This window comes from Pelobates fuscus, chromosome 4 (genome assembly GCF_036172605.1).
Source record: "Pelobates fuscus isolate aPelFus1 chromosome 4, aPelFus1.pri, whole genome shotgun sequence".
NCBI classification, from domain to species: Eukaryota; Metazoa; Chordata; class Amphibia; order Anura; family Pelobatidae; genus Pelobates; species Pelobates fuscus.
Genome location: NC_086320.1, coordinates 111531381 through 111559154, shown reverse-complemented (window position 1 = coordinate 111559154; position 27774 = coordinate 111531381). Strand labels below are relative to the sequence as shown.

Sequence of the window (27774 nt, the reverse complement as noted above, 5' to 3'; positions counted from 1 at the left end):
GACATTGGGACACTGGGAGAAATGGAGACACTGGGAGACTAGGGGACTGCGCGACATGGGGACACTGACACTGTGATTCATAGGGACACTGGGTGACTTGCGAGAATGAGACACTGGGAGCAATCCATCTATACAGCAGAATCAAACTGTGAGTAGTTTGTTGGTGATTTTACAGAATTTTCTCTGATGTCACTCCTTGTGATTATACAAATGATTAAGGCTGGTATTTTTTTCCCAAGAACGGTGGCAACCCTAACTACTCTTCACATACTCTTTCTTAAAGGAGCACTATAGGGTCAGGAACACAATCATGTATTTCTGACTCTATTATGTTAAAACCACCACCACCCTGGCCCCTTCTTGCCTCCCTAAGTATAGTAAAATATAACTTGTATTCAAGTCTGCAACTGCTGGCTCTGCATCTGAACTGACTGTCTGCTGACATCATCAGAAGTGGTGTTCTGAGCAAATTACAATACTTCCCCATAGGATTGGCTGAGACTGTCAACTAGGCAGATATGGGGCAGAGCCAGCACAAGTCCAACATAGCCCTGGCCAATCAGCATCTCCTCAAAGATAAATTGAATCAATGCATCTGTATGAGGAAAGTTCAGTGTCTGCATGCAGAGGGTGGAGACACTGAATGGCAGTGCTCCACACTAGACAGTACTGCCCCAGGAAGCACCTCTAGCAGCCATCTAAGGAGTGGCCAGTAGAGTTATTTTCTCTGAAAAGACAGTGTTTACTGTAAAAGGCCTGAATGGAATGATTCTACTTACAAGAACAAATACAATAAGCTGTAGTTGTTATGGTGACTATAGTGTCCCTTTAAGTTTGGAAGCTTAAGAGGGATGTATGGGAACAAAACTTGTGTGGACTGGCTGACAATAAAATTAGTTTAGGTAATGCAGACGCTGGTCTCTCTAACACTGTGGCATGTCCACTTTCTTCTACACTCACTACATACACCTTTTCTCTGTTTCAGACTATATACCAGGAACTTCTGCCTGCTAGTAAGAAGGTAAGGAGACAAGTGGACATGGAGAAAGCATGGAGTGAGCGCATCATTAGACAGATTTATGTCAAGCTCAGGGTGCTGCCTGCATAGTATGCCCTTAGTTTGACAGCCTGCAGGATTGGCGGGCAGCCTGACATGCATTCATGCCAGGCAGTCCTTCAAATTCTTTGGACAGACATGCCCCCTTTTCGGGCATGTTCTCCCCTTTTGGCAAGTCTGGCCACGTGATTCGCACCAGTGGCCCACCCTTTTACCCCGCCCATTGACTTCCTGCTTCACTGGACACTGCTGTTAGGGGTTATGGATTTACTTGAAAGATGAAAGCATAAATTAGAGAGAGATTAGCATAGAGTATGTGTTTTCTTATAGCTGCATCCTATGAGTTTCCCTACAGCACCATCTCCATCAGATACATGACGCTTGGGAGGTATGACTGTTTTAGTGTTTTTGGTCAATAAGATTCCGTAATTAGGCCCATCATAATTGTCAGCACCAGGCCCAGAGTGCTCTTAATCCGGCCCTGTGTATGGGTGTCCTAAGGAGGCCTTGCAGAAAACAACCCTGGGTGTTTTCTTGCAATAACCAACAACGGGCTCTCCTAAATCACAGTCAAAAAGCGGTGTGCGTGTGTAAAAATGAGGATTGAACAGTTACCTCCACACACGTTCTTCAACTACTGTGGGGTGTGAACTTTTCAAATATATGCACGCTCATGGCAAGAATATACATTGGGATATCTGATAAGGCCCCCAAAAGGAAGATATGCAAACAAGATATGTCAAATTTGAAAGACGCATATCAGACATTTTGCTTTGCACCCCCCAGTGAACCCGACAAACGTATGCATGGGTGGTGTCGCTGTACTCGGGAGATGATGCCGAGTACATATTGGGGTGTTCTTTGGCAGTAACACCTAACAGGAGCTTAGAATCTATGCCCAAAGTAGAATGTGTGATGAGTGAAAAATAACACCACAAAAAGTTTGACAGAGACTGGTGGTAGAATTAGTGCATGTAAAGTGTTGAAATGCCACCATGTGAAATGCCCTAGGGTGTGTACTTTTCAAAAACATACGGTTTGACGGAGGTGAATTACATTGGCCGGCTTCCGACATGTTCCAACTGGGACATGGGTGCATGATGGCCAGCTGTGTTTTATTTTTCATCATATTTTACTTTTTTTATTCTAGTAAATTATGATATGATGAAAATAATGGTATCTTTAGAATGAACATTTAATAGCGAGAAAAAAGGTATATAATATGTATGGGTACAGTAAATGTGTAAGAGGCAAATTACATCTAAACACAACCACTGCAGAAATGTAAAATGAGCCCTGGTCCTTAACGGTAATAACATAGAAAAATGGCCTGGTCACTAAGGGGTCCTGACCTCAACCCGATTGAGATGCTGTGGCATGACCTCAAGAAAGCGATTCACACCAGACATCCCAAGAATATTGCTGAACTGAAACAGTTCTGTAAAGAGGAATGGTCAAGAATTACTCCTGACCGTTGTGCACGTCTGATCTGTAACTACAGGAAACGTTTGGTTGAAGTTATTGCTGCCAAAGGAGGTTCAACCAGTCATTAAATCCAAGGGTTCACATACTTTTCCCACCTGCACTGTGAATGTTTACATGGTGTGTTCAATAAAAACATGATTTGTGTGTTATTAGTTTAAGCAGACTGTGATCGTCTATTGTTGTGACTTAGATGATGATCAGATCACATTTTATGAACAATTTGTGCAGAAATCCATATCATTCCAAAGGGTTCACATACTTTTTCTTGCAACTGTATGTTACCTAAGCTAAAGATGTAAAAGATGTTACTGAAAGTAGATACTATAATATTTGGTAACCAAATACATTTCTTATAGTTCTATACAACCACAATTCTTTGTGAGAGCTATAGCGGATGTCAAGGTTCCATGGTTTTGTAGGGCAGCAAGCACTATGTTTGCTGAAGATATTCTACAGAAGAGTCTTATGGCTATTTCTATATTTTTCTGTAGATGTCTCTGGTGATTTATAATTTTGAAAGTGTGTTCCTTTTGAGGATCTGATTCACAAGTTTCAACTTGCTCAAATATTTTTTCAATAATTTATTTTGACATTCTTAAACAATGAATATTTAAATTAACTGCAAAGCTGTCATATCTGGTTCTCCGTCTCCACCAATAAATAGAAGAGTGTTAATGATGTCAATAAATACATGCTGTAATATGTTTATGTATAGAATGACTTGTAGCATAACCAAAACTTGTCACTTCTTCATCAAAATAATGGACTACAGTAAAATAAGGCTCAGGTTACTATGTATTTGTTATCATAATGAAGCCCATGGAATAAGCAAAGCTAGGTGGAATGGGCCTTGACAGAGCTGGGAGGCAGGCCTATGGAGGAGTGTTACTTGATTGGTCAATTGATAATAGGGGAGTGGCTTAGTCATATAAATATTCGCCATTTTAAAATTGGGTTCCATTTTAATTTGAAATCTTTACCTGTTGTTAGCTGTCCCGCCCACCCTCCCTAGTTTAGTGGGTTAAGGGTTAAGATTTATGACTCTCCCGTTTTGTCACGGCGGCGGGGGATGGTTTAGTTTAATTGGGGGTAGGTCGGTTTTTGGTAAGTGGGATAGGTCAAGAGGAATACTTACCTTTAGATTTGGTGGTAGGTTCGAGCTCGGCGGTAGCTACGAACCTGGGGGTGTAGGGGTGTCTCGGTATGCCCCTACACTGGAAATGGATGCCCTTGGTGGGCTGGGACAATGGTGTAGGGGTGTCTTGGTATGCCCCTACAGTGGAAAGGGATGCCCTTGGTGGCTATGTGATGGTGTAGGGGTGTCTTGGTATGCCCCTACTGTGAAATGGGATGCCCTTGGTGGCTATGATAATGGTGTAGGGGTGTCTCGGTATGCCCCTACAATTGGAAATGGTTGCCCTGGGTGGCTGTGTTAATTGTTTATGTTATTTATGATATGTTACATTGTTATATGGTATTATGTAAATATGTTTGAGGTCATTGTCTGGGTATTTAGTTATGTTAATTGGGGGAATGTCTTTTCAAATGCTGGTGACAATGACCTCTTAAATTTTATATTTTAATTTTATATATTTATGTAATTAATAAAGCCGTGGAATATTTCTGCCAAATAATCCTTGTGTCTGTGTTTATTGGAGGTTAATTGGTTATAACTGGAATAGGCCAAAGAGACGACAATGCGCATGTCAAGAGTTTAGTACTCTTTCGGATAACAAATCTAGTAGCAAAATAAGAGCCACAGTATGCATTTCTCTCCTTGAATATATATATTTATATATATATTTATATATATGAGTGTACTGCAGAGACATTACTGTACCCACATCCTGACATGAGCAGTACAATAGTAGGATTGTGCTGTTTGTGCTGTTACATAAATAAATTATGGTTATTTAAATCTGACTATTTTCATATGAGACCCAATGAAAACTGCAAAACTAATACCAACAGGTGCAAAAAACTGAAATCCTTATGAGTGCTTATACCAATGGGATAAACTCATTAGCAGCCTGTCTCACAAGGTTCATGGGAATGACGCCGAGTGTGTCTGGTCGTACCTCCACAGCTGCCGTGTCTGGAAGCAGTAGTGAACCCGGCCACTTCTCTCTAGAGCCTTTAACCCCTTAAGGACACATGACATGTGTGACATGTCACGATTCCCTTTTATTCCAGAAGTTTGGTCCTTAAGGGGTTAAGGGCTGCTCAAGGTCTTGCCCATAATTGTCCCGTGGACGTGTGTGAGACGTCACACTGATGTGGTGCACGAGCATCCCAATGTCACGTGACCACCAGTAACCAATCAGAATAGTTATTAGGGTGTTTAAACTCATACTGATTTATTTTCAGTGTCCTGTTGTGGTTTCCAGTTTGGTTATCCGAGAGCCCGGTATTTCTAGTAATTCTTGTGAATTTTCACTTTGGCTTGTTTGTTGACTATTCTGACTTCTGTATCCCTTGACCTTTGGCTTTACGTACCTTCTGTTTCCATGACCTCGGCTTGTCCTGTACTTTTCTACAGTCATTCTAAGGTCTAGTAATACGTTTTCAGGTTTCTGATTCATTTTATATCTGTTATCTTAAGTTCTCCATGTTAGGTATTAGACGATCCTGACAGAACCAGAATGCTAATCAGAGAGTTGAAACGAAGGATCTTTACCTAAATATCTTTATGATAAAAATCTAAGGACTGTGTTAATCAAAGTCTTATTATTTTAACTATCTAGAATCAAGTGATATTGTATTTTTACTTTAGTGAAGCAATGTAAATTAATGCACTTTCATAAAGTTGTGCGCAAGATTTACCACCCGTTAGATATCCAATATATACAATTATGGGGGGTGGGGCCGGGCCGCCGAACTGAGAGGCAGCAAAACACTGAGCCTCCCGGCCTGAGCCCGGAAAAAAACGCAAAAATAAGCACCCACAATACCCTGAAATGGAATTAACTGATCTACATTTAACAAGCAGCGCCCAAGCTTCCTGGGGATCCCAAATAGAGGCAGATTTCAAGCCAGGAACACTGCAAACAAACAAGCAGGCCTTTGCACCATCACGCGCATGAAAGATGGCGACCCCCGCCGACACGAACTGACAGGCAGACGGGAGGCAATCATACACCGGCCACAACAGCTGCCTGAACGAATGCTCCGAGGCAAGGGGCGGCCCGGCTCCGCTCCCCCCTCCTTCCCCCCCACCCAGCCTGGGGGGGTAACCCAGGCCGCATAGCGGCAGCACACTCCGGTGCGGAAGACACCGGCGTCGGGTGAGACACAGTAACACACTCCTCAAGGGACCCACGCGTAGCTGGGGAGGTGCAAGGAGCGGACGGCTGGAGGACTTTTGTGGTGGGGCCCAACGGACAGTTTGAGCTCCCGAGTGCCCACGGAACTGTGGGGGACCTGACCGGTGAGCGGAGATTGGCGTGGGGGTGAGGGAAGGAGGCCTGGCACCCCAGGGACAGTGTGGAGGCGGCACCATGAGAGACTCCCCCAGACGGACATGGGGTCTGACAGAGTGACATTGTCGATTGATAGCTCGCATTTGTATTTTAAAAGTTGCATTTCTTTTTTAAGTTTTTACCTATTTTGGTTCTATGATGCTGGCTCTCCTCTACCAAATCAGTTTTAAAATGTCATAGGAATATACAGTTTATGCCATAATGCCCATAGGGGCCAAAGGTTGATACTGTCCACTGTTGCATATTTAATAGCTGACTGCTACATGATAAACTGTACAGTCGCTTATTACTGTAGACCTGATATCCAAACAGCTTCATAAAGTATTATTGCACAGCAGCTTAAAATTACTATGTCTGCTTAAAATGCCAAAGGAATATACAGGTCATACTATAACGCCCATAGGGGCCAACGATTGATGCTGTCTGCTGTTGCATGCTTAATAGCTGACTGTTGCATGATAGCCTGTAAAGTCGCCTAACACACTGCATACCTGATAGCCAGATAGCTTCATTATATAGTAATGCACAAGCAGCCTAAAAACAAATATGCTCCTTAGGTTAAAAGTTGGAAAAGTTTTTGTATTTTTGATTATTGCTTAATGTCTGCATTTATTCTGCAGGTTGATTAATCCGCCTCTGCACAGGCGACACTTTGCATTTACTAACCAGCAACCACACAGCACTCGCACACACCAGTTAACATAAAACACTTACTTAACGCTCTAACCGAACTAAAAGGGCAACACAGTACATATGAGTATAAAGCACAAAGCAACCAACGGTGAAAAAAAAAAAAAAAAGTTAAGCTAAACAGGCTAACACAAATATGCCTCTGCGCAGGCAACCAAATGTATGTACTGTTTTATAGCAATGCTTAGGCCCCTGAGTGGGGAATCACTTGCTTTATAACAAATCAGTTTGATGCGTGAAATTATATTGTGAAAACAATAAAAATATTCAAAACAATATATACAATTATGTTGATCACAGAGCTCTACGCAGATTTGAGGTCGATTGATACATATTGTTAAGTGTCTTCCCCAAGGACAATTACTGGTAAGGTGGTCTGACGACTGGAATTTGAACCTAGGTCTCACAGTTTTAATGCCTGTCCTTAGACAAAATATGAAAATCTAATCATCTTAGTTTACACTTGGCTAGAGAAAAGGCATATCCAATTCAGAAACTGTTGCTGTTAGCATGGGTGTCCACAGGGAAGAGTAATTAGAGCCACTGCCCTCTACCAATTATTTGAATTACAGTTATCAACATTTCTTTAAGCACCTCTTCCGCTCCCCAAGCCATGGTTATATAGCAGTGAAGAACCTGGCCTGATTATTTTATTGTGCAAGGTGCAGCTGTATGGAGTTCCTTTGTACTTATTACTTCATCCCTAAAGCAATAATTGTCATAGATCTTGGCTTTTATCTTGTACTCTAATTCCGACTTCAGAAAACAGAATTTTTTCATCATTTGTTTGTAATGACCCTTATATCTTTTTCAAATCTAGTACGTACACAAAGCTGGTCATGAATGTTGGCTCCATTCTTCAGAAGTGTTTCCACTGCCCGGTAATGACCATATTGACTAGCTGCAAGCAAAGCTGATCCTCCATCCTGAAAACAGAAACATGTCTTATTTAGCAATTAGTGAAATGTCCAATAGTTTAATAGACAATAATATAAGCAGGTGTAGCATTTAAACAATAGTATCATGGAGAGAACACGCTTAATTGATATGCCTTCCTGAAAAAGTTAGTTTTCTATGATTTTTTTGAAGGAATGGAGACTGGGTGAGAGCCTGATGGAGCTGGGATGGAGCCTATTGGAGCTGTGCCAGAAGGGGCCCGCAAGTGCATATATATATACACGTTTTGGGCACAGGACACAGGCTCATCTGGCCCCCTGGGCGGCCCAAGCCCCATACAGCTATACTGGCTGTACTCCCCTGATGGCAGTCCTGAAGAGGGTAGTTTCATGGTAGCAGCGCTGGCCAACTCTATGTGTCCACTCCAAGTGTGAGTATAGTATCTACTGTGACATTTGTTTAGCCTCAATGTGCCTATCGTAAAATTGTGTCACTATCAATTCCTTTGAGTGGTTTCCAAAATTTTGTATTATTTGTGTGTTTGGTTTTCACTGTTAGATTAATTTATATTACTAAATACCAACCTCCATAAAAGCATGTACAGAGACTGAAAGAAACCATTTATTCGGTAGTTGTCATAAAAGGAATGATCTTTTTATTTTACTTCTGATTTACTTGCACTATAGATTATTTTTCAAGAGCACTGTTTTTACATCAGTTGATCCTTCAAAGTGAGAGGATTAAACATTGATAACATTCCATTATAACCTTGCAAATTAAGCAATAAAGATCAGGCTCCTCTTAAAAAAAGTGGTCCCTACTTTATCTTACGCAAATCTAAATACCTAGGATGAATAAAAAAATAAATCAAAATACGCCAAACCAGAGAGACAAAAAAAGAAATAATTTAAAACCAAAACCTGCAAAGTGTCAGAGCCATTTTAATACGCTTCTCTTGAACGCTGCCCTTCACTTGTCTTGGTGTATCTACTTTTGATTACTGTAAAGAAACATGAATACAAAGCAGTGTCCATACAGAACATAATGGGTTACATTACACACCTGTCTCACCTATTAGCAGAATCAATGCTCTTGGCCGTCTGTAACCTTCAACTTGTCACATTAGTGAAAAAGCACAGTTTTTATGTTAACATTAGCTGATTAACCATTAAACTATGAGTGAGGCCTGGTTTAAGCTCAATGATGCTTTCTGACTTCCCGGGCAGTTACATTTTATTTAATTGTGATCCCCTTAAACATAGGGACTTATGGAGCTGAAGCGTGTGCATATGGAATAGGCCTGTTGATAAAAAAAAAAGTTCATAAATACATATATTGTTGTTTGTACTACTTTTCACTTGCTTTGTGAAGGTGAGAATTAAGTATGTAAACTTAAGAGGGATATAAGGGAAGAGCATTTGTACTTCCCTTATATCCCTGGCTGGCTGACAATGAAATGAGTTAAAGTAACGCTGACTTTGTGCACTATGCAAATGCTCTTGCTGCTTTCATCTCTCTAACACTGTGGCATGTTCCCTTCCTTCTACACTCACTACATCCACATTTTATCTGTCCCAGACTACAAGAAATACGGGAAGAAAAAGAGTGAACAAGTGAGTGCTAGGGGACTGTCCCAAGTACGTGTCTATCAAGCGCGCCATTAGACACATTTACACTAAGCTGTAATAATACAGCATAATACGCCCTTAGTTGGTCAGCCTGCATGATTGACCCCTTTCTGGGTATGTCCGCCCCTTTCAGCGGTGCTAGTTAGGTCATATTTTCCAGTACTGAAATCCAGCTGAAACGAACAGCCAACTCAACTAAATTCTGTCGACCAGAAGATTACAACAACAAAAAAGTCTGAAGTGTTCCAGAAGATCCAAAAATTTTGCCTTGCACAACTCTAACTGCCAATAAATATCTACACCCTTTGTCCCCCTTTTATTTTGGGGGTGGGGGGAATTTCTATGTCAAATTAGAGGCTCATATGATTCCTAAAACTTGGATCATTGCACCTTGAAAGAAACAAAACACAGAGCGGGCGCATGTTACTGAAGCTCCGAGCCGACGAACGCCTTTATAGCCGCAAAATCGAGTCTACAACACCCCAAACCGCCGGCAAATCACCCCAAGCCATGACCCACAAGCCATGGGAAAGAAAAACAAAAACCAAAAATCCGAAAAAACGCATATAGGCATGAATATTGGCGACCTGTGGCGCCAGGCCCGGAGTGGAGCGGGGCCCAAGATGGCTGACTGCTCAGATGCAGACACAGAAATATCGGAGGATTACTGCATGGGACTGTCAGAGGGGAATACAGTGGAGCCGCAAACCACCATACCCTCCACCTCTCCACCGGACTCTGCCCCGGTGACGACGACTATCATGAGTGGGGTCCTTGCAGAACTCAGACGGAACCTACAGGCCGATATGGCCCAAATCCGAAAAGAGGTTCGGGGCCTAACGAACCGCATGGAAGTCCTAGAAAGCGATGCCCGCAAAATTACCCAACAAACAACCCAACTCCAGAGGGCTGTACTGGACCTGCAGGCACAACAAGCCAAAACAGATCAGAAGATGGCGGTGGCAGAGGACCAAAGGCGCAGCCTAAACCTCAAGATAAGAGGTATATCGGAGGAGACTCCGGAGGATGAGACACCACATCTGCTGCGGCGCCTCCTCGCAGCACTACTGCCACTCAGGCAGGCAAAACAGGTGGGCCTGGAGGGGATGTTCCACCTGCAAAAATCTACGAAAGCACCGAGCTCAGCACCAAGAGACCTACTGGTGAAATTTCAGAGCAGCAAAGATAGATCAGCGGTTATGGGAGCTGTCCGGAATCACTCACCCTACGCCTTTGAAGGAATGCAGCTCTCGTTCTATCAGGATACACCATGTCTTGGAGAAGATCGCTACAGGCCTTCACAACCCTGCTCCGAGCCAAAGGCATCTTGTATCGCTGGAGATTACAACACACTTTAGAGGTCCAACATGGCACTGTGTCAGGGTACTCACCTGTGAGACAGACGGCCAGACGTGGTCGCTCCTGGAATTCCCAACAGGGGACTTGAACCGGGGTACTTATCTATCCTAGTCCTGCTCTCTGCCTCTGAGCCACAGCAGCTTTACCAGAGACTACTGATTCCGGTCTTGTTCATCCTGGCTTGGCTACTACACCGGGGGCTGCACCTTGACTTGTCTGTATCTCACCTGACTCTGATCTTCATCAGCAGGGTATTTAAACCCAGCCTCGCCCTGTACTCATTGTCAAGTCTTTGATCTAGTGTCCCTGTGTCGTACCAGTGTTCCTGTTTATTCTGCTTCGTATATTTGACCTCGGCTTGTGACTACGTTTATTCTGACCTCTGGCATCCTTTGACCTCGGCTATCCCTCGACTATCCTGCTGGTTCTGTCCTTGCCTGTCCTGCGAATTTGGTACTGCATCCTGCACAGCCCCCGTGCACAGACCCACAGGCCAGGTGAATTCTTACCTGACCACCTCGGCCTGTGGCTATCTGCAAGGGTGAGCGACATATCTGCGCTACAGACTCCCAACTCAGGTAAGACCCTGACAAAAGACTTGACCAATATGGAGTCCGCAGAAATGTGCTCACCCTCACTCCAGCAAGTGTCCAGCCTGGCCCAGACTGTTTCGGAGTTGCAGCAGGAACTTTTTTCTCTTAAAGGCGCAGTACATCCAGCTCCGGAACCCTTTGTCATCATGCCCGACAGATTTGATGGTAACTACACGTCCTTCCAGTCATTCAGGATGGATTGCGAGGTATTGTTCTCTTTAAAGCCTCGAACTTACGCCACGGATTTCATCAGGGTCAGAGCGGCTATCAACCTGTTGTCTGGACGCATTAAAGTTTGGTCTTACCAAATGTTGCAGAGGAAGAGTCCTGTCCTTGTCAGCTGGGAATCCTTTATTATTGCTTTGGACTCACAGTGCAGGACCACTAAGCCCAAGCCAGCTCCACCTACTAAAAAATCGCGGAGTCTACGTCACCAAGGAACCGAGTACTATCACCACACCCCAGTGATACCCTCTTATGATCCAGTTCCCAGGAAAACTCCAGAGGTATCCTGTGTTCCACTTGATCCTGAGGAACCTATGCAAATTGGACGTGTCCACTGCAAAGTCACACCTGGGGAGAGGGACCGAAGGAGAAGCCATGGTCTGTGTTTTTACTGTGGAGAAGGAGGACACTTCATCACGCTTTGTCCTGTTCGCCCTCCTAGACCTCCAGCTCTCCGACTGGGTAATAATATTCTTCGTCCAGTGTACACCGCTTATCAGCCTAAAGAGCTACAAGAGAGCCGTTATTCCTGTCCAGGCTTGGCTTCCATGGAGAATGCTATACCTCCTGCTCCAGAGTCGTCTGCATCTACTACCAAAGTTGCTTCCTGTAGTACCACCACTACTTCCTGCTCACTTGAAAAGGATTTACCTAAGGATTGTGTCATTGCTTCTAATGGCACTACGGTCTGTAAAAAAGACCTGGAAGTGTTCGAAAAAGCACTGCTAGCTACGAGCACTGTCCCTCCCGAAGTTGTGGAAGTTTTTGTCACCCCTACCCGGAACCTAGACCGATCGTCAGCCGTACCAGAAGCTGGTACTGGGAAATCCCGAGCTAATCAGGGATTCCATACTGAGGACTTTCACTATGGGGACTCGATGGATTCTGAGAGTGACTCTGGAGAGACGGATTATTTCAATGAGGAGCCTACTTACGCCCAGAGGTCGTTTTTGAAGGGGGAGGTACTGTCAGGGTACTCACCTGTGAGACAGACGGCCAGACGTGGTCGCTCCTGGAATTCCCAACAGGGGACTTGAACCGGGGTACTTATCTATCCTAGTCCTGCTCTCTGCCTCTGAGCCACAGCAGCTTTACCAGAGACTACTGATTCCGGTCTTGTTCATCCTGGCTTGGCTACTACACCGGGGGCTGCACCTTGACTTGTCTGTATCTCACCTGACTCTGATCTTCATCAGCAGGGTATTTAAACCCAGCCTCGCCCTGTACTCATTGTCAAGTCTTTGATCTAGTGTCCCTGTGTCGTACCAGTGTTCCTGTTTATTCTGCTTCGTATATTTGACCTCGGCTTGTGACTACGTTTATTCTGACCTCTGGCATCCTTTGACCTCGGCTATCCCTCGACTATCCTGCTGGTTCTGTCCTTGCCTGTCCTGCGAATTTGGTACTGCATCCTGCACAGCCCCCGTGCACAGACCCACAGGCCAGGTGAATTCTTACCTGACCACCTCGGCCTGTGGCTATCTGCAAGGGTGAGCGACATATCTGCGCTACAGACTCCCAACTCAGGTAAGACCCTGACACACTGCAACACACCCTATCCAGGACTTACAGGAAGCGAGAGACCTGTTGCCAGCCTTGGGACTGTCTAAGGACGCTTTGAAATCAGCTAAACCGCTCACCACGGTCCCGGCGACCCACACATGGAATCATGACACAGTACTCCCTTTTGTACCTCGGGAGACAAGGCCAGATGCCTATGTGGTGGTAACCACTTGAATGGCCACGGACACCCGGCAGAGACCAGCTGATACCAACCCACTAGGACTGGTGACCACTCCAACAACTAACATTTAAATACTCTAATTATCCTTTCATAGGTCACTTTATGTTTTTACACTCGGTTTTGTTTTTCTCTATTTTCACCTCTCTACTCTGATGTTAATTTGAATTCTATGCAAGGTCTCTCTCATCGGAAAGGCCTAGAAGTAACATTAACGTAGACAGCAAAAACGAACGAGAGACTGAGACCAATGACCACACCCCTCTTCCCCGTGTACCTACAGGTAGACTCATGGCTTCCCATACATAGACACTGGTCACGCAACTCTGGCACAACGCTCTGTTCCAGGTCGGGCCTGGAGATGCCATGCTCCCCTCGGGAGCCTGGGGGGCAGAATAGGGATGAGACATCACCATCTAGAGGCCAACCACACTTTATACTGACCGACACCGTTTAACCCCCACGGCTGCGGGCCCTGACGAGAACCTCTGAAGTAGCCCTACTTTCACTTTCATATGCAAAGCACATATTCTTACCCACCGGCTACCTCCATAGACTCACAGCACACGCCCAGAGCCCCAACTAAACATAGACTGGACAAAGACAACCCTCTCCCCCCCCCTACCCAGAGGGGCACTCCACCACACACATGACGACCGCTGGTCTTTTTAAACCCCCACTGGATGCAAGCCAATTGTGACCCATGAGTACACCACAATTACTTAAACTGTGCTGTAGAGCTACAGGTCACACTGATTTGTCCATACACCCGCAATGAGAAATCTACCAATGACACTGTCTGCCGATGCTTCTTCTCTCCGCACAAAAACATAAAGAGTTAACACCAAGTTGAAGACTAGGTAGAAATGTCAGTTTGACAGATGTTTTCTGTTTTCACTTTTCTGTAAAAAAAAATAAAAAAATTGTGCAGCCCACTCAATGCCCAATACGATCCACTGATGTTACCTGAATGCGTGCTATTGTGGCACATTGTCTATGCTTGTTATTTTTATGCACAAGTAAAATAAAGAATAAAAAAAATAAAAAGAAAAGAAACAAAAGAATGTCTAAAAGACATAGGTTTGAACAGCTTTCTGGGCAAATCCAGTTCTCACTACCCCGACATACAACATATAACATATCTTCTCAGCACTTCACCCCAGGCAGCCAGTTACAGGAGAACAAATGGTGGAAGAGTTAAACAATGGAATAGGAAACATCAAACAAGATGTAATTAATCTGAATCTTAATCTGAATCTCTCTATAATTGATAAATACGTCAATTTATTATTTATTACACTTTCCAAGATAAAAATGCAGATCAAAATAAAGAAGTAGGGGGCGGGGCCGGGCCGCCGAGCAGAGCGGTCGCAGGGAAGATCAGCTCCCGTAACCAAAGACCCTATAAGCCTGCCAAACCACATTTTAACCACTTAACTTACCCATCACTGCGACCCTCGATGGAAGAAGGCTTTCGGAACCGGGGAGAGGCTTGCTCCCTGAGTTTTAGTCCCCCGGTGGGGAGATCTCAGCTATAACTGGCGGGAACTTTCTTGGCGGTGAGTGGAGCGGACGGCCGCCGCTCCGCTATCCCGCTTTCCGATGCCCGACAGACACGCTGCACTAGCGCGGACCCGGCCTCGGTGCCCCCCCCCGTGGGCCGGGGGGGTGATCCCGGTCCTCACCCAAAGGCCGCACTCAGAGATGACCACGCTGTACCCAGAAGGCCCGAAGCCTGCATCTAAAATGGCGGCGGCCGCGTGGGAAGGCGTCAACTTACGGAGCCCGACACAGACCGCTGAGCCCCGACGGACAGACATGCCAAGCACCTAGCAGTGAGTTTCCCTCAAGAGACATTTAATTTAAGAGGCAGACGGGAGGAAGGGGGTGGAGGAGATTCATAGCGAATTGAAGCACTATAAATACCGGCACCATGCGCCAAGCTACCAAACCTGCTTGTCACAGCCTTGGGGCCTGAGCCTTAGACAAAACGTCCCTCCCCCCAACCATTTAAACACCCTGCCAACTAATACCTCCTGCCCAGCAGCAACCCAAGACCAGCCACATGCCACACAGTGGAATAAACAGCAAGATAGTGAGAAGCACAACGAGATGCAGCTCCAGCGGATGATGGGCAGGCTTGCCCCATTTACATAAACAACTGCCACTGCAAGATGGAACAACAGAGCACTACAAACCACCTGCATACCAACTACTCGAAGCATACCCATGTTATGGCAGCATACCGGCCCAATCTTCAGGACTTCCTCATGCCCGACCGAGACCCTGAGGCCATATCTACCAACACCAGCGGTCATGGGCTGGCTAAGAGACACTATCCGCACTTTCATCGCTACAGTGTTTATGTCTCCCGTGCTGGGTTCGGGTTATGGAGCATTTGAGAATTAATATCGCTGGCTTCTGACAACCTATGCCATACTCACATGTAACAAACATGTCTTCTCACATGCATATAACTGGGGGACACACGCTAGCACTAAAATGCCTACACGAGGTCCTACATAGGCACACGACACAACACTAATCTTGACCACTCATTGCAATGCACTCACAGGGGGCTCTTGTCTCTGGTCTCTGGTGGCCTGGGGTGATAACCTTAAAGCACTGATTCCACTAATGTAGAGATAGGCCAGGTATCACCCTGTACGCCACAATCAGCACAGAGATCAGCCTTGCCTTAGCAACTTGTAACTTACCCAGCTTGCGACTTTACACATCTACCAACTCACTGTCTCTAAATACCAGCATGATATTCTGAATGTCAAGTGCTATGGCGCCTGATAGAGCTAGAAACACTAACTATAACAACTTGCATTACAGATGTATAGGCTCCAGGTCATATCTATGCTATAGCAACCGAGTTGCTTACCAATGCTAGCCTATTATAATTAACGACGATAGAATCTCAATATATAACCTGCCTCACTAGCCTGACTTAAGCTTGTTCTAAATAAAAAACTAGTGCATTTACTACCATACCCCATTGCTCTCCATGTTATGTAATCTTTGTCTTGAAATGTGCATGTGGATTGCCTTTGGGGTACCACATGCCTGTATGTTACCCTCATATGCACTGCAAAAATAAAGAATTAAAAAAAAAAAAAAAAAAAAAAAAAAAATAAAGAAGTAAATAACTTCAAGTTAGCACTTGTAATGCATCCTCAGTTGCCCTTACTGGCTGGAAACAAATGGATTCATTAAACTGTAAGAGGGAAAACAAGCCAAGTCAGATTTTTGTTGTCTGAATGGATGCCAGGCCTTCACTGAACACATATACAGAACATTGCATGTACACCCTCTCCATTCATAGCCTAGAACATGCTGATCCTCTACTAAAGTATTTATGCCTCATACTTTACTAACTAGTTTAAGATCAATGATGCAGATAGTTGTTGCACTTTTATGGGGGGATAAATGGTCATAGCGCATTATAATATTATAGTGTAGGCAGCATGAAATGGGCTAATAAGACACATTATGTACCATCCAAGTACAAAACATATACAGTTTCCCCATTGAGGCAGACTAAAACTGAATATATATATACATTATTATTATTTATAAAGTGCCAACAAATTTTGCAATGCTGTACAATTGGTGGACTAACAGACACGTATTTGTAACCAGACGAGTTGGACGCACAGGAACAAAGGGACAGGGGAACATCTTGAACTCTTTGTCATGTTCCTCAACCCATTCCTGAACAATTTATGCAGTGTGGCAGGGTTCATAATCATGCTGAAAGAGGTCACTGCCATCAGGGTTCACCATTGCAATGAAGGGGTGTACGTGGTCTGCTACAATCTCTAGGTTGGTGGTACATGTCAAAGTAACATCCAAATGAATGCCAGGACCCAAGGTTCCCAGAATAACATTGCCCAGAACATAACACAGCCTACCTTTTTCCCATAGTACATCCTGCTGCCATCCCTTCCCCAGGTAAATGACGCACTTGCACACAGCCATCCATCTGATTGTTAAATAAAATTCTTTATTTAATGCTGTAGTTTAAATATATAGGTGTATATGTAATGCAGTAGATGTAACAGCTTGTTTTCATATTATAAACTGGGCAAAGAGCCCACAGCTATTTCATTATTTGTATTATTATATATTGTCTCAAAACTGTGTTTTTATTTGTTCTTGAGATAATTACATGATTGACCACATGACCATTATTTTTGAATTGTGTACTCCAATATGCAAACAGGATAGGCCCCCATCCTATAACATGTTGAGAAAGCCTGTTAATTAGGTGAAAAGTGTCAGTGTGTTATCCTTTTTTGCTGTTATACTTTATTTTCAATTAAACCAATGTTTATCTACACTAGACCTTTCTAATTTAATCCAGAAGATTGCTACATCAATTTCCTTAGTGGGGCACATACCACCCATGGTATCACCCATATACCTACAGCTAATACCTCTCCGAATACAGCCAAGTGTCAGGATTACTAATTGATCTAGCACGCAGAATTGTATCACACCTAGGACTAAGGATAACATCTAACCGGACCTTAAGATTGCCGGACTTAACGTATCCAAGAATAGTCAGAATACTTGCCGAGGTCAGGAATACAGAATCAGACACAACAATGAGAAAAAGCCAAAAGTCAAGGATACCAGAAATCAGGGAAGTCAGAACGAAGCCAAAGTCAAATACCAAAATATCAAGATCAGGAACGCACTCTCGGATTACCATCAGGCAGAAACCATGACAGGGCAATGAGAGAATGTAAGTTTAAATAACCCTCCTGTTTATCAGATTGGCTTTAACCGGCCTTTGACCCCAAAACGTCACACGCATGCTGACGTCGTCATCAACGTGGGTGGCCATGGGGCAATAAAGTGGCATAGATCCGCAGCGGCCGGCGTCCCTAGACATGCTGGGTTTATCAGGTATCCGGGTGCATGGTTACAGATGGGCATAACTATTCCTGTTAGGCCGGTAAGTACCATCATAAACATTTCTATGTGCGGATGATTCCGTTACACCAAGCATTCTGCTAGCATTTCCTGCTGCTATATTACATTGTCTGCCGTACATATTGGAGAAAAAAAACTACTTTGCTTTCCACCAGTGAGTACATCTCCTTTTATTACTTTTATTCTTTTTAAACAGTGAGCACTGTATATTTTTATTTCTATTTTATCCCTGTACCATTTCGGCGAGAATTTGCTGCTATACTCCTGTGCATCAAAGAGTGAGAACTCCTGAGTACCCAAGGGCTTGGACTGCTCCTATATATGGCTGTCACTGAGAGCCATTACCAGGCTCAAAAAATTGTGAGTGTACATTTACATATTTAGAAGTCACTCCCATTTGGTGTACCTAATTTACTACACTATATTATTGTTGTTTTCTGTTCTTGTTCTATACTATCTGGAGCCCTTCCACTAAATTAAGATATTGAGTAAATCCATAGGTGGGAATTGTACTGCCTGGGTGCACATATTTGGAGCTAATTATCAGCTCTAAAAAATTGTAAGTGCAATTCTTTTATTTATCTCACCAATACCACAAATATATTACACCATATTCCATATCCTGTCCTCTTTTTTTTTTATATATCCTCCCATCCTAATCTGGGCTGAAGGACAACCCTAAGGCGCTGCTTCCCTCCCTTTTTCCTCTACACAGTACTCACTTGCGACCAAAAAGGAGAGACTCTGGTTTTGGTTTTCCAAGCTTCCTACCTAAACTTCAAAGAAGTGCTAGATTATTAAATATAATAAGGTAGCATATGGAGGCATTTAGAGGATGATAGCTTATCAGTATATGGATTTGTAATACTGACTGGAATTAAGCCTTGCAGATGCATTGGACAATGGAAATACAACTGAAATATACAACTGTATCCAAAAAATAACGATATAATTATATCAGAATAGGCAGCTGTCTGCTTGCAATTTCAGGGCAACCAAATTTCCACAAATTCTAATTCAAATTGCTAATTCTATCAGAAGTTATCACTACAAAAAGATATCTTCAACACCAGTTTGATAGCTAACTGCAAGGTAGAAAATGTTAACTCCGTAGAAGGATTCAATATATAATATTTATCATTAATTTATTTAGGTTAGTCCACATATATTATTAAATTATTTATATTGCTTATTAAGTCCATATGATCTTCTTAATGTAATATTATTTTAATGATTTGCCCGTTGGCTGTTTAATCTGCCAGTGGACAAATATCGCAGATTTTTGTAGGGTCATCTACTTACTGTATGTTGTAAATTTGCCTGCCATCAGATTTGCTCACAGGGAATGTGTTTGAAATATGCAAATTCTATATTACAGATTTTAAAATACATACTAGATGGTATAATATGAGATGCTCTGAATGTCAACCAAATGGGCCTTTAGTAAATAAAAGAATTGCACATTTGGTTTTAACTGGAAGCAGTCAATCCTGGCTACATTCAGACTTTAGTAAGTGACCTTTTTAGTTTCAGCCACTCAGTCCTTACAGAAGGCTTTGATTGCAGTTATTATCTATCGGCCTTTCTCTCTGATCATTGTTTATTTTTATTAATTGGAATATCCATCTTTCAGACCGTTTGTTGCACTTCAGATTATTTTAACTGGGGTTTTCATTTCCTTTATGTCCACTTCCAGCACACTCTAATATTTACAGAGATCCTCCAGAGCAGAAATAAAGCTGAAATGACTGTTTACTGCAATGTCCAGTATCTTCTCTTTATGTATGAGTCTGAAGTTTCCACATGAACAAACTTCAATGGGTTCTCTGACCCATGTTCATGTGTACATTATCTACATGCTATTAACAGTTTCTGGCACTACGTGCTGTAATGTTACAGCTGGTTCCAGAATCAAAGAAAGTGTGTAACTTTGTATTTCTAATCTTTGGTTATTTTTGTGTTCTACCTGTATATCGATTTAGCAAGCACGGCATATCTTCTGCAGACAATTAAATTAATGAAATACCTGATTTATTTGTACTACATTTAAAGGGACACTATAGTCACCAAAACAACTTTAGCTTAATGAATCAGTTTTAGTGGATAGATCATGCCTCTGAAGTTTTGCTGCTCAATTCACTGCCATTTAAAAATTAAATTACTTTTGTTTCTATTTATGCAGACCTAGACCACCTCCCCTGGCTGTGACTCACACAGCCTGCATGAAAAAAAAACGGTTTAACTTGCTTTAAAAATGAGTGATTAGCTGATGCTCTCAATGAACTAGCCCTGCACAGAAGGTTTTAGCTCATTGGATCTCCAAGAAGCTATTCACAGGATCTTCCGGCATTCAATGAAGGATGTGACTAGTGCCCAGAAGACCCGGGTAAACTGCCAAACCATTAGAAAATGGTAAAATGACTTACATGGGGGTTGACAGTGTTATGGTTATTGTGATTAAAGAGTTCCTCTATGTTGCATTTTTTTTTAATGGACAAAAAGTATGATAATGTTGAATTATCTTGGTAACTATACAAGAAAGCATTCTTAATCAACAAAATCATGCATTTAGTATGCAGATAATAGGCAGTAATGCCGTTTTTGCTTTATGAGCAGTCTAAACTGTGTAATGACAATCTCCAATATACTGTAACATGAGTTTCTTTCTATCACCCATTGGATTGTAAAATGGGGTAAGGGGAAATAAAATTAGTATTATTTTTTTTAAGAGAAATGGATTACAATCTATTGTAAGGAAACGTGCAGCATAACCGTGAATAAGGGTGGTGGCATTTTACTTCTCCGGTGTAAATATGCTAAAGGTTGTTCAATAAATGAGTTACCAGATAGCTCAATAAATGAGTTTGTTTGCAAGGCTTTATATAGAAATACCTCTCCCACAGTGCTGATCGGTTTCTAAAGTAACCTGAAAGTGTGAAAAGGACACACACACCTCCAAGGTTGTTTGTACATTATATTTTCAACTATTACACAATATGTGCTTGAATAATCACACAATCGGGGAAACATTTTTTTTTTCTCTAAACTATTGATTATTACAAAGCTGCATTATTGAATTCGGGTTGGTTCAGCAATTTCCAGTGAAAATCTCAGAAATGCATGCTTCTAGATAGCAAGTACATTAGGTGAACGGGTGTCCCTTTAAGAAGACAGTGGTTACATACCAGTAAGAAAACAGTCATTTATTTTACTCATATATTTTATAATTCTTTCTTTTAGTGAGGCATGTGATTTATCCGGTACAGCATATGATAAAGGTAGTATAACAAGAAAACACAGCATAAGATGGCACAGAGATATACACCTACATAGATAAGCCTCTTTTTTTTTTTGGTAGTAACAGATAAACAGGCTAAGTATACTTGTCAGCTTTTAAGTAAGAACATGCTTTGTTAACACGCTGATGAATATGTCAGTAGAGAATTGGTAGAAAAGCAGAGAAATCAGATTATACTAACTGACAAAGTGAATAGAGTGTTAGTACACCCCCCCAAGGCCCCTACAGTAGGTTGTTAGAAAGCAAGGCCCCTAATAGAGATCAGAACCACATATTATTAGAAGTAGTTAAGAAGTAGAAGATTTAAAAATACTAAAACTTAGTAAAAGTAGTAGACTTAAAATAAGAACATAAATTTAGAACTCATCAGGCAAAATGTGGGTATCTGGACAGAGGTGTGTATGGTAGCAAACATCACAGTCCCCTTTCAGCCTATGCCCCCTGGGGTAGCTCATGGCTCTGCCGTGGTGGAGAGGTCTGCAGGCAGAGGATCCCAGATGGAAGCCAAGATGTCATGCTGCTGGGGAGTAGTAACTTGTAAAGTCACTGCTCCATTTCCAGTGTTTGACTTTGAGGAGTGTGGGTGGCCAGGACAGTCATGGGTTGCAGCCTAACCACAAGCTTCACACCAAGGGAGTTGAAAGCACTCATATGACTTTACTGAGTCTGAGTTACCGGAAATCAATGTTGAATATTTTTTTTCTTTTACGTTTCTTTATCAAAGATAAACAAGTAGGGTTATTCGCTAAACACAGGGTTTTGTCTGGGGGAATTCTGACCTCAGTGGCAATTTTCCTATTTACTAAAGCCGAATGCAGTCAGAATTCGGCCAGCCAGAGAGAATTCGCAGCAATCATTCAGATGCATTCGGTTGCAGACTAAAGTTGGTGCTTTTTGCACATTGTATAGGATTCAGAAGATTTACAAAGCACGATTTTAAACTGAACATGAAGCAAATACATACGGTACAATGCATCTTTACAGATTATTATTCACTTGCTTTTTTTCTCCCATGGGCAGCTAGTGGGGGCTCTTATTAAATAAATAAGAGGGGGCTGGACATGCAACCCCCCTCAAATAATGGCATGGCCATATCCTCCACCCCCACAAACCTTTTTTCCTGGCACTGTAGAAACCTGGAGTGCCCCCCATCCCACGTCACTGAAGGGGATAATCCCCTTCAGTCACATACTTGAATCCAGCGCTGATGTCCCTCTGTGCTGGGTTAGACTCTGCCCACATGCGCAATAGACCTCCCCATAGGAAAGCCTTATTCAATGCTTTCTTTTGGGGATTCCGGCGACGCTCGAGGTCCTCATGCATAGCGTGAGGATGTCCAGTGTCGTTTACATCAGTGTTCCCCAACCCCCGGGCCGCGGACCGGTACCGGTCCGTGGATCAAACGGTACCGGGCCGCCCAGGTGTGTGCGAGCCTGCTGGCTAATGCAGGGCTGGCATTGCCCAAGTGCCAGCCCTGCAATGTGCCTGCGGACCGGAGGGGAGATCAGAGATCTCCCTCCCCGGTCCGCAGGCACTGTGCTGACAGCCGGCAGGGGAGGGAGTGAGAGAGGACCCGGGAGCTCTTACCTGCAGCTCCTCCGGGTCCTCCTCTCGTGAGATTTGGAGCGTTGCCACGGTAACCACGGCAATGCTCCAAATCTCGCGAGAGTGAACTCTAGCCCTGTAACTGGGCTAGAGTTCATCTCACCACTACCGGACCACCAGGGATTCCCCACCGGACCACCAGGGACTAAGAAATGTCCCCCCTCCTCCCAGTAAAGGTAAGAGGGGGGAGAGGAGGGAGGGGGGACATGAATATATTAAGTTCAATTAAATAAATTAAAAAAAAGCCTCCCTACCCTCCTTACCCCCCATACACACACTGCCCCACAAACACTGCCCCATACACACACTACACACACTGCCCCACAAACACTGCCCCATACACACACTACACACATTTCCCCATACACACACTACACACACTGCCCCACAAACACTGCCCCATACACACACTACACACACTGCCCCACAAACACTGCCCCATACACACACTACACACACTGCCCCACAAACACTGCCCCATACACACACTACACACATTGCCCCATACACACACTACACACACTGCCCCACAAACACTGCCCCATACACACACTACACACACTGCCCCACAAACACTGCCCCATACACACACTACACACACTGCCCCACAAACACTGCCCCATACACACACTACACACACTGCCCCGCAAACACTGCCCCCATAGACACACTGCACACACTGCCCCACAAACACTGCCCCATACACACACTACACACACTGCCCCACAAACACTGCCCCCCATACACACTGCCCCAAACACACACACACTGCAACTCTCACACACACTGCCACCCTCACATACACACTGCAGCGCTCACACACACATACACACACATACACACAATTTTGAGTCTATGTCTTTATGTGACTGTGTTTGTGATTTTCTGACTATGTATGTGTCTGCGTGTTTTTTTAATATATGTGACTGTTTTTTTTTTTTTGTCTTATTAAATCAAAACAAGCGGGCCACGGAAAAATTATCAAACGTTTACCGGTCCGCGGCAATAAAAAGGTTGGGGAGCACTGGTTTACATGACCAAAAGTTACCTAAGAACCCGGAAGTCCCTCTAGTGGCTGTCTGGTAGATTATAAAAACTGCAATAGTTACACTTGCAGGGTTAAGGGTGATGGGACTTGGCACCCAGACCACTTTAATGGGCTGAAGTGGTCTGGGTGCCTACAGTGTCCCTTTAAGAGCTTTAATCATGTGGAGATATGTTTATTTTGTGCAAACTAAATCCAATTGAGAAACTGAGGAAATTATAGCCAATTTGAAATATATCCCCAATTCAGTCATAGTCACAACTTGGCTCTTATCGCCTCAGTTTCATTTTTAAGTTGCTAAGATTCAGAGCATAGCTAATAACCCTGCATGAGAGACATCTCAGAACTGCAATCATCTCAGAACTGACAGTCATTACAATATGCTGTGCATTTGTGCATCCCGATGCGGAATATGTTGGCGCTTTATAAACGGCAGTAATAAATAAATTTAAAAAATCTTGGGCGATATTTCAGCAGGATCTGAAGTAGGATTTGGTGATTGCCTTTAAAGGATCGTAGTGTGCCAAATAATCAGAAAGTGGCTGGAAGTGAAGACCTTTATCTGGAGAATTATTTAGTAGACTAAATTGTGTATGTTAATGCCATGGGATCCTGTGTATGTTCCATTAGCAAATATGCTCCAGGGATTTCTTCCTGCCATAAGAGGGAATTTCTAACTTCTAAAGAAAAAGGACATTTCTCACTTTCTAAAATCTCTTTTAACTAAATCCATTCATGTATATTTAGGAAGGATTTGAGGAATAATCGCACCCATTAGAAAGATTTAGAATTAACTCTGAACTGTCACTGTTTGACATCAATACAACAATATTTAGAGAAAATAAACAGCAGCAGAGAGGGACGGTGGGTATTACAATATATAGTGTTATTCACTAAAATAGCAAATTCAATCTGAATGGCAAAAATCTGAATAATGCTGATCTGGATAATTATTTTAAATCAGCTATTTTAGCCTCAAATTTGCCAGCTATTAACAATGATGTACTAAAGGTTACACAAAACATACTTTTTATTACCTCGTTCCATTTCTGCTACCATTGCAGCTGTCATTTGGCATCTACTCATTCATAATAAATAAAACTACTTAGCTAATAGCTACATTTTGTTGCCTTCATTTTCCCCTAAGGACATATGTTCTTTTCTCTTCTGCAAATAATGATGTGTCCTTCGAATTGACACTTACTATACAGTTTTAGTATTACAGGATACATAAGGAATGCTTCATATGCTTATTCAGAACCGTGCATGTTATCACATAAGGCGTGCTACACTACCAGACAGAATGCACACCACTAACACACCTGTCTTTATGTGAAGGTTCTTTTAATTTGTCTATTTGCTTCTACTCATAACATATCAAGCAGCAATATTGTCAGATATTTTCAATATCTCTGTAGTACGCAGCTTCATGTTTCAGAGTTATAAATCGTTTGTCCTACATTACTAATTAGGGCTAAATATGATCCCCTGTTCTTATCACCCCAATAAATGAGCACACACACATTCTTATTTATAAATGCTAACGTATTTTTTGTGGAGTGTCAGTACCGGTAAATGTACAATTGTAATTACTTTTAACATATAGTATTAGTCGGTTGGCTAATTTCAGCCTCAATTTAATATTTTTGGATACGCTTATTAAATTATAGCAATCTAAAAATTCTTCTCTAGATAAATCATCTAAAAAGTGGTTTCCAATAGATTGTAATAATTTGAAAAGATTATACAAAAATATTAAACGAAGGCCATAGTGTTTACGGGGTAATGAAAGTTGCAATCAAGGAGGGATTGATATAGTTTTACTATGCCGAACCATGGCAGTGTGAAGTGCAGGATAAATGGAGCAAGAGAATGAGAGAATAGAAGCAGGATGTGGTAATTCTGCTGTGACAGGATGGTAGGAGTTGGCATTCTATTTCTGCTAACTGCATAGAAGAATTACATTACAGATTTTTTATGGATTAAAAGAACTGAAAGAATATTATAAAATAATTGGTAGAATAGAAAGTATTTAAGATACACCCATACTTTTTCCTCGATTAAGGAATTTTGTTTAATTCGCAAAATCATGACATTTACAAAAGGGCAATTTTTTAAAATAAGTTTTGGTGTATCATAACAGGGCATGATTGGAGCAAATGATATGTATTTTCTTCACATTGCTAAAACAGGAATAGCAACTCAATATAATGTATATTATATGGTAAGCTGTTCATGTTATATGTATTTAGTCAGAGAATCTTCAATGTTTTTTTTTTCCATAAGCCAGATTGCTTGAAAATTCAGCAGCTATTGTAACAGACCAGACTTAATTGAAGAGAAGGGACACTATAGTCACAGCAGCTTATTGTATTGGTGAGTAGAATAATTTACTTTAGGCTTTTTGCAGTAAACACTGTCTTTTCAGAGAAAATGCAGTGTTTACATTACATCCTAGGGATACCTCCATTGGCCACTCCTCAGATGGCTTATAGACGGCTCCTATGGGAATTGGCTTTCAAAGTCACTTCTGATGTCAGCTAAGTAGACAGCTGAGGGGCAGAGTCAGCAGGAGACTGGAATAAATAAAGATTTTACTATATTTAGGGGGGCATGGGGAGGCCAGGAAGGTGTTATTAACATTATAGGGTCAGGAATACATATTTTGTGTTCCTGACCGTGGCAAAGATGCCTCTGCCACGAGCTCCTGGAGGAGCCTGCTGGCTAGCCTCCTGCCCAAGGACTATGGGCCATGTAACAGACTATTAAGTGACTTGGTTTGTGTGGATTCCCTTTTTGTTTCGGGATACCGAACAACCACACGAATTGCAGATCACCTCTGGGCTCGTTAACACATATTGACCTCTCCTGACACCTCAACATTCTAAGTGTTCGGCTGGGTGGCCGCCGTTCGTATACCAACTGAGTTGGTGGCCATCTTTTTCGCATGAACGCAGCCAACGGTGTTTGGTCATCGCGAACACCACTGAACTTTAACGAATGCAGCCAACGGTGTTTGGTCGTCGCGAACAGCACTGAACTTTAACAAATGTCTGCTTCTTTTGTATACATGTCAGGAGAGCACCGTTCGGTAGGATTGTTCGCATGAAGTAGGCGAACAATCGCTACCTAGGAGCCAGAGGATGAGTTCGGTATTTCATTCAGTTTTGGACACCCGAAAGTGACCAACCGCTGCCACTTTTCTTATGGAACTATTTTGGGCAGAAGCCATGCATTCGGTCGGTCAAAAGTTTACTTCCATGGAAAATCCAAACCACCAAACCGATCCGAGTGCTTTTTAGATATGATAGGCACTCAGATCAGGGCTATCCGAGATGTGACTCTTGAGGGGTTTCCATGGATTTTGGGGGTACTTTTGGGGTGTTGTAAAATTTTTGTATTTTTCTGTACCTGGAGATAATAGAGTTTGTACAGTTCCTGACTCAATTATCTCTCAGGCATAGGGGAGGAGTTTACTGTGTGTATAAATTGTGAGTGCTTGCCTGCAATTAAACAGATCTACTCCCAGCATTCAGTCTAGACATGTGTTTGGGCGGAAAGGCGATACCAGCCAGGGCCGGTGCAAGGACTTTTGCCGCCCTAGGCAAAAGAAAGATTTTCCGCCCCCCTTCCCCCCCCCCCCGTGACATCACAATGCCCTACCCATATGATCTGCCATATGAACTAACGCCAGTGCTGCACACAGTGTGTGTTTACATTAAAAA

At 42.8% G+C, this 27774-nt stretch overlaps 1 protein-coding gene across 1 annotated transcript in view; it reads right to left on the bottom strand.

The window, feature by feature from the left end:
* The window catches only part of ANKRD29 (ankyrin repeat domain 29), a 111652-nt gene that overhangs the window by 43809 nt on the left and 40069 nt on the right, over positions 1-27774 (bottom strand). Inside the window, exon 5 of the mRNA XM_063451479.1 lies at positions 7539-7637. Within this exon, the coding sequence (XP_063307549.1) occupies positions 7539-7637 (99 nt within the window). The remainder of the gene's footprint in view (positions 1-7538; positions 7638-27774) is intronic.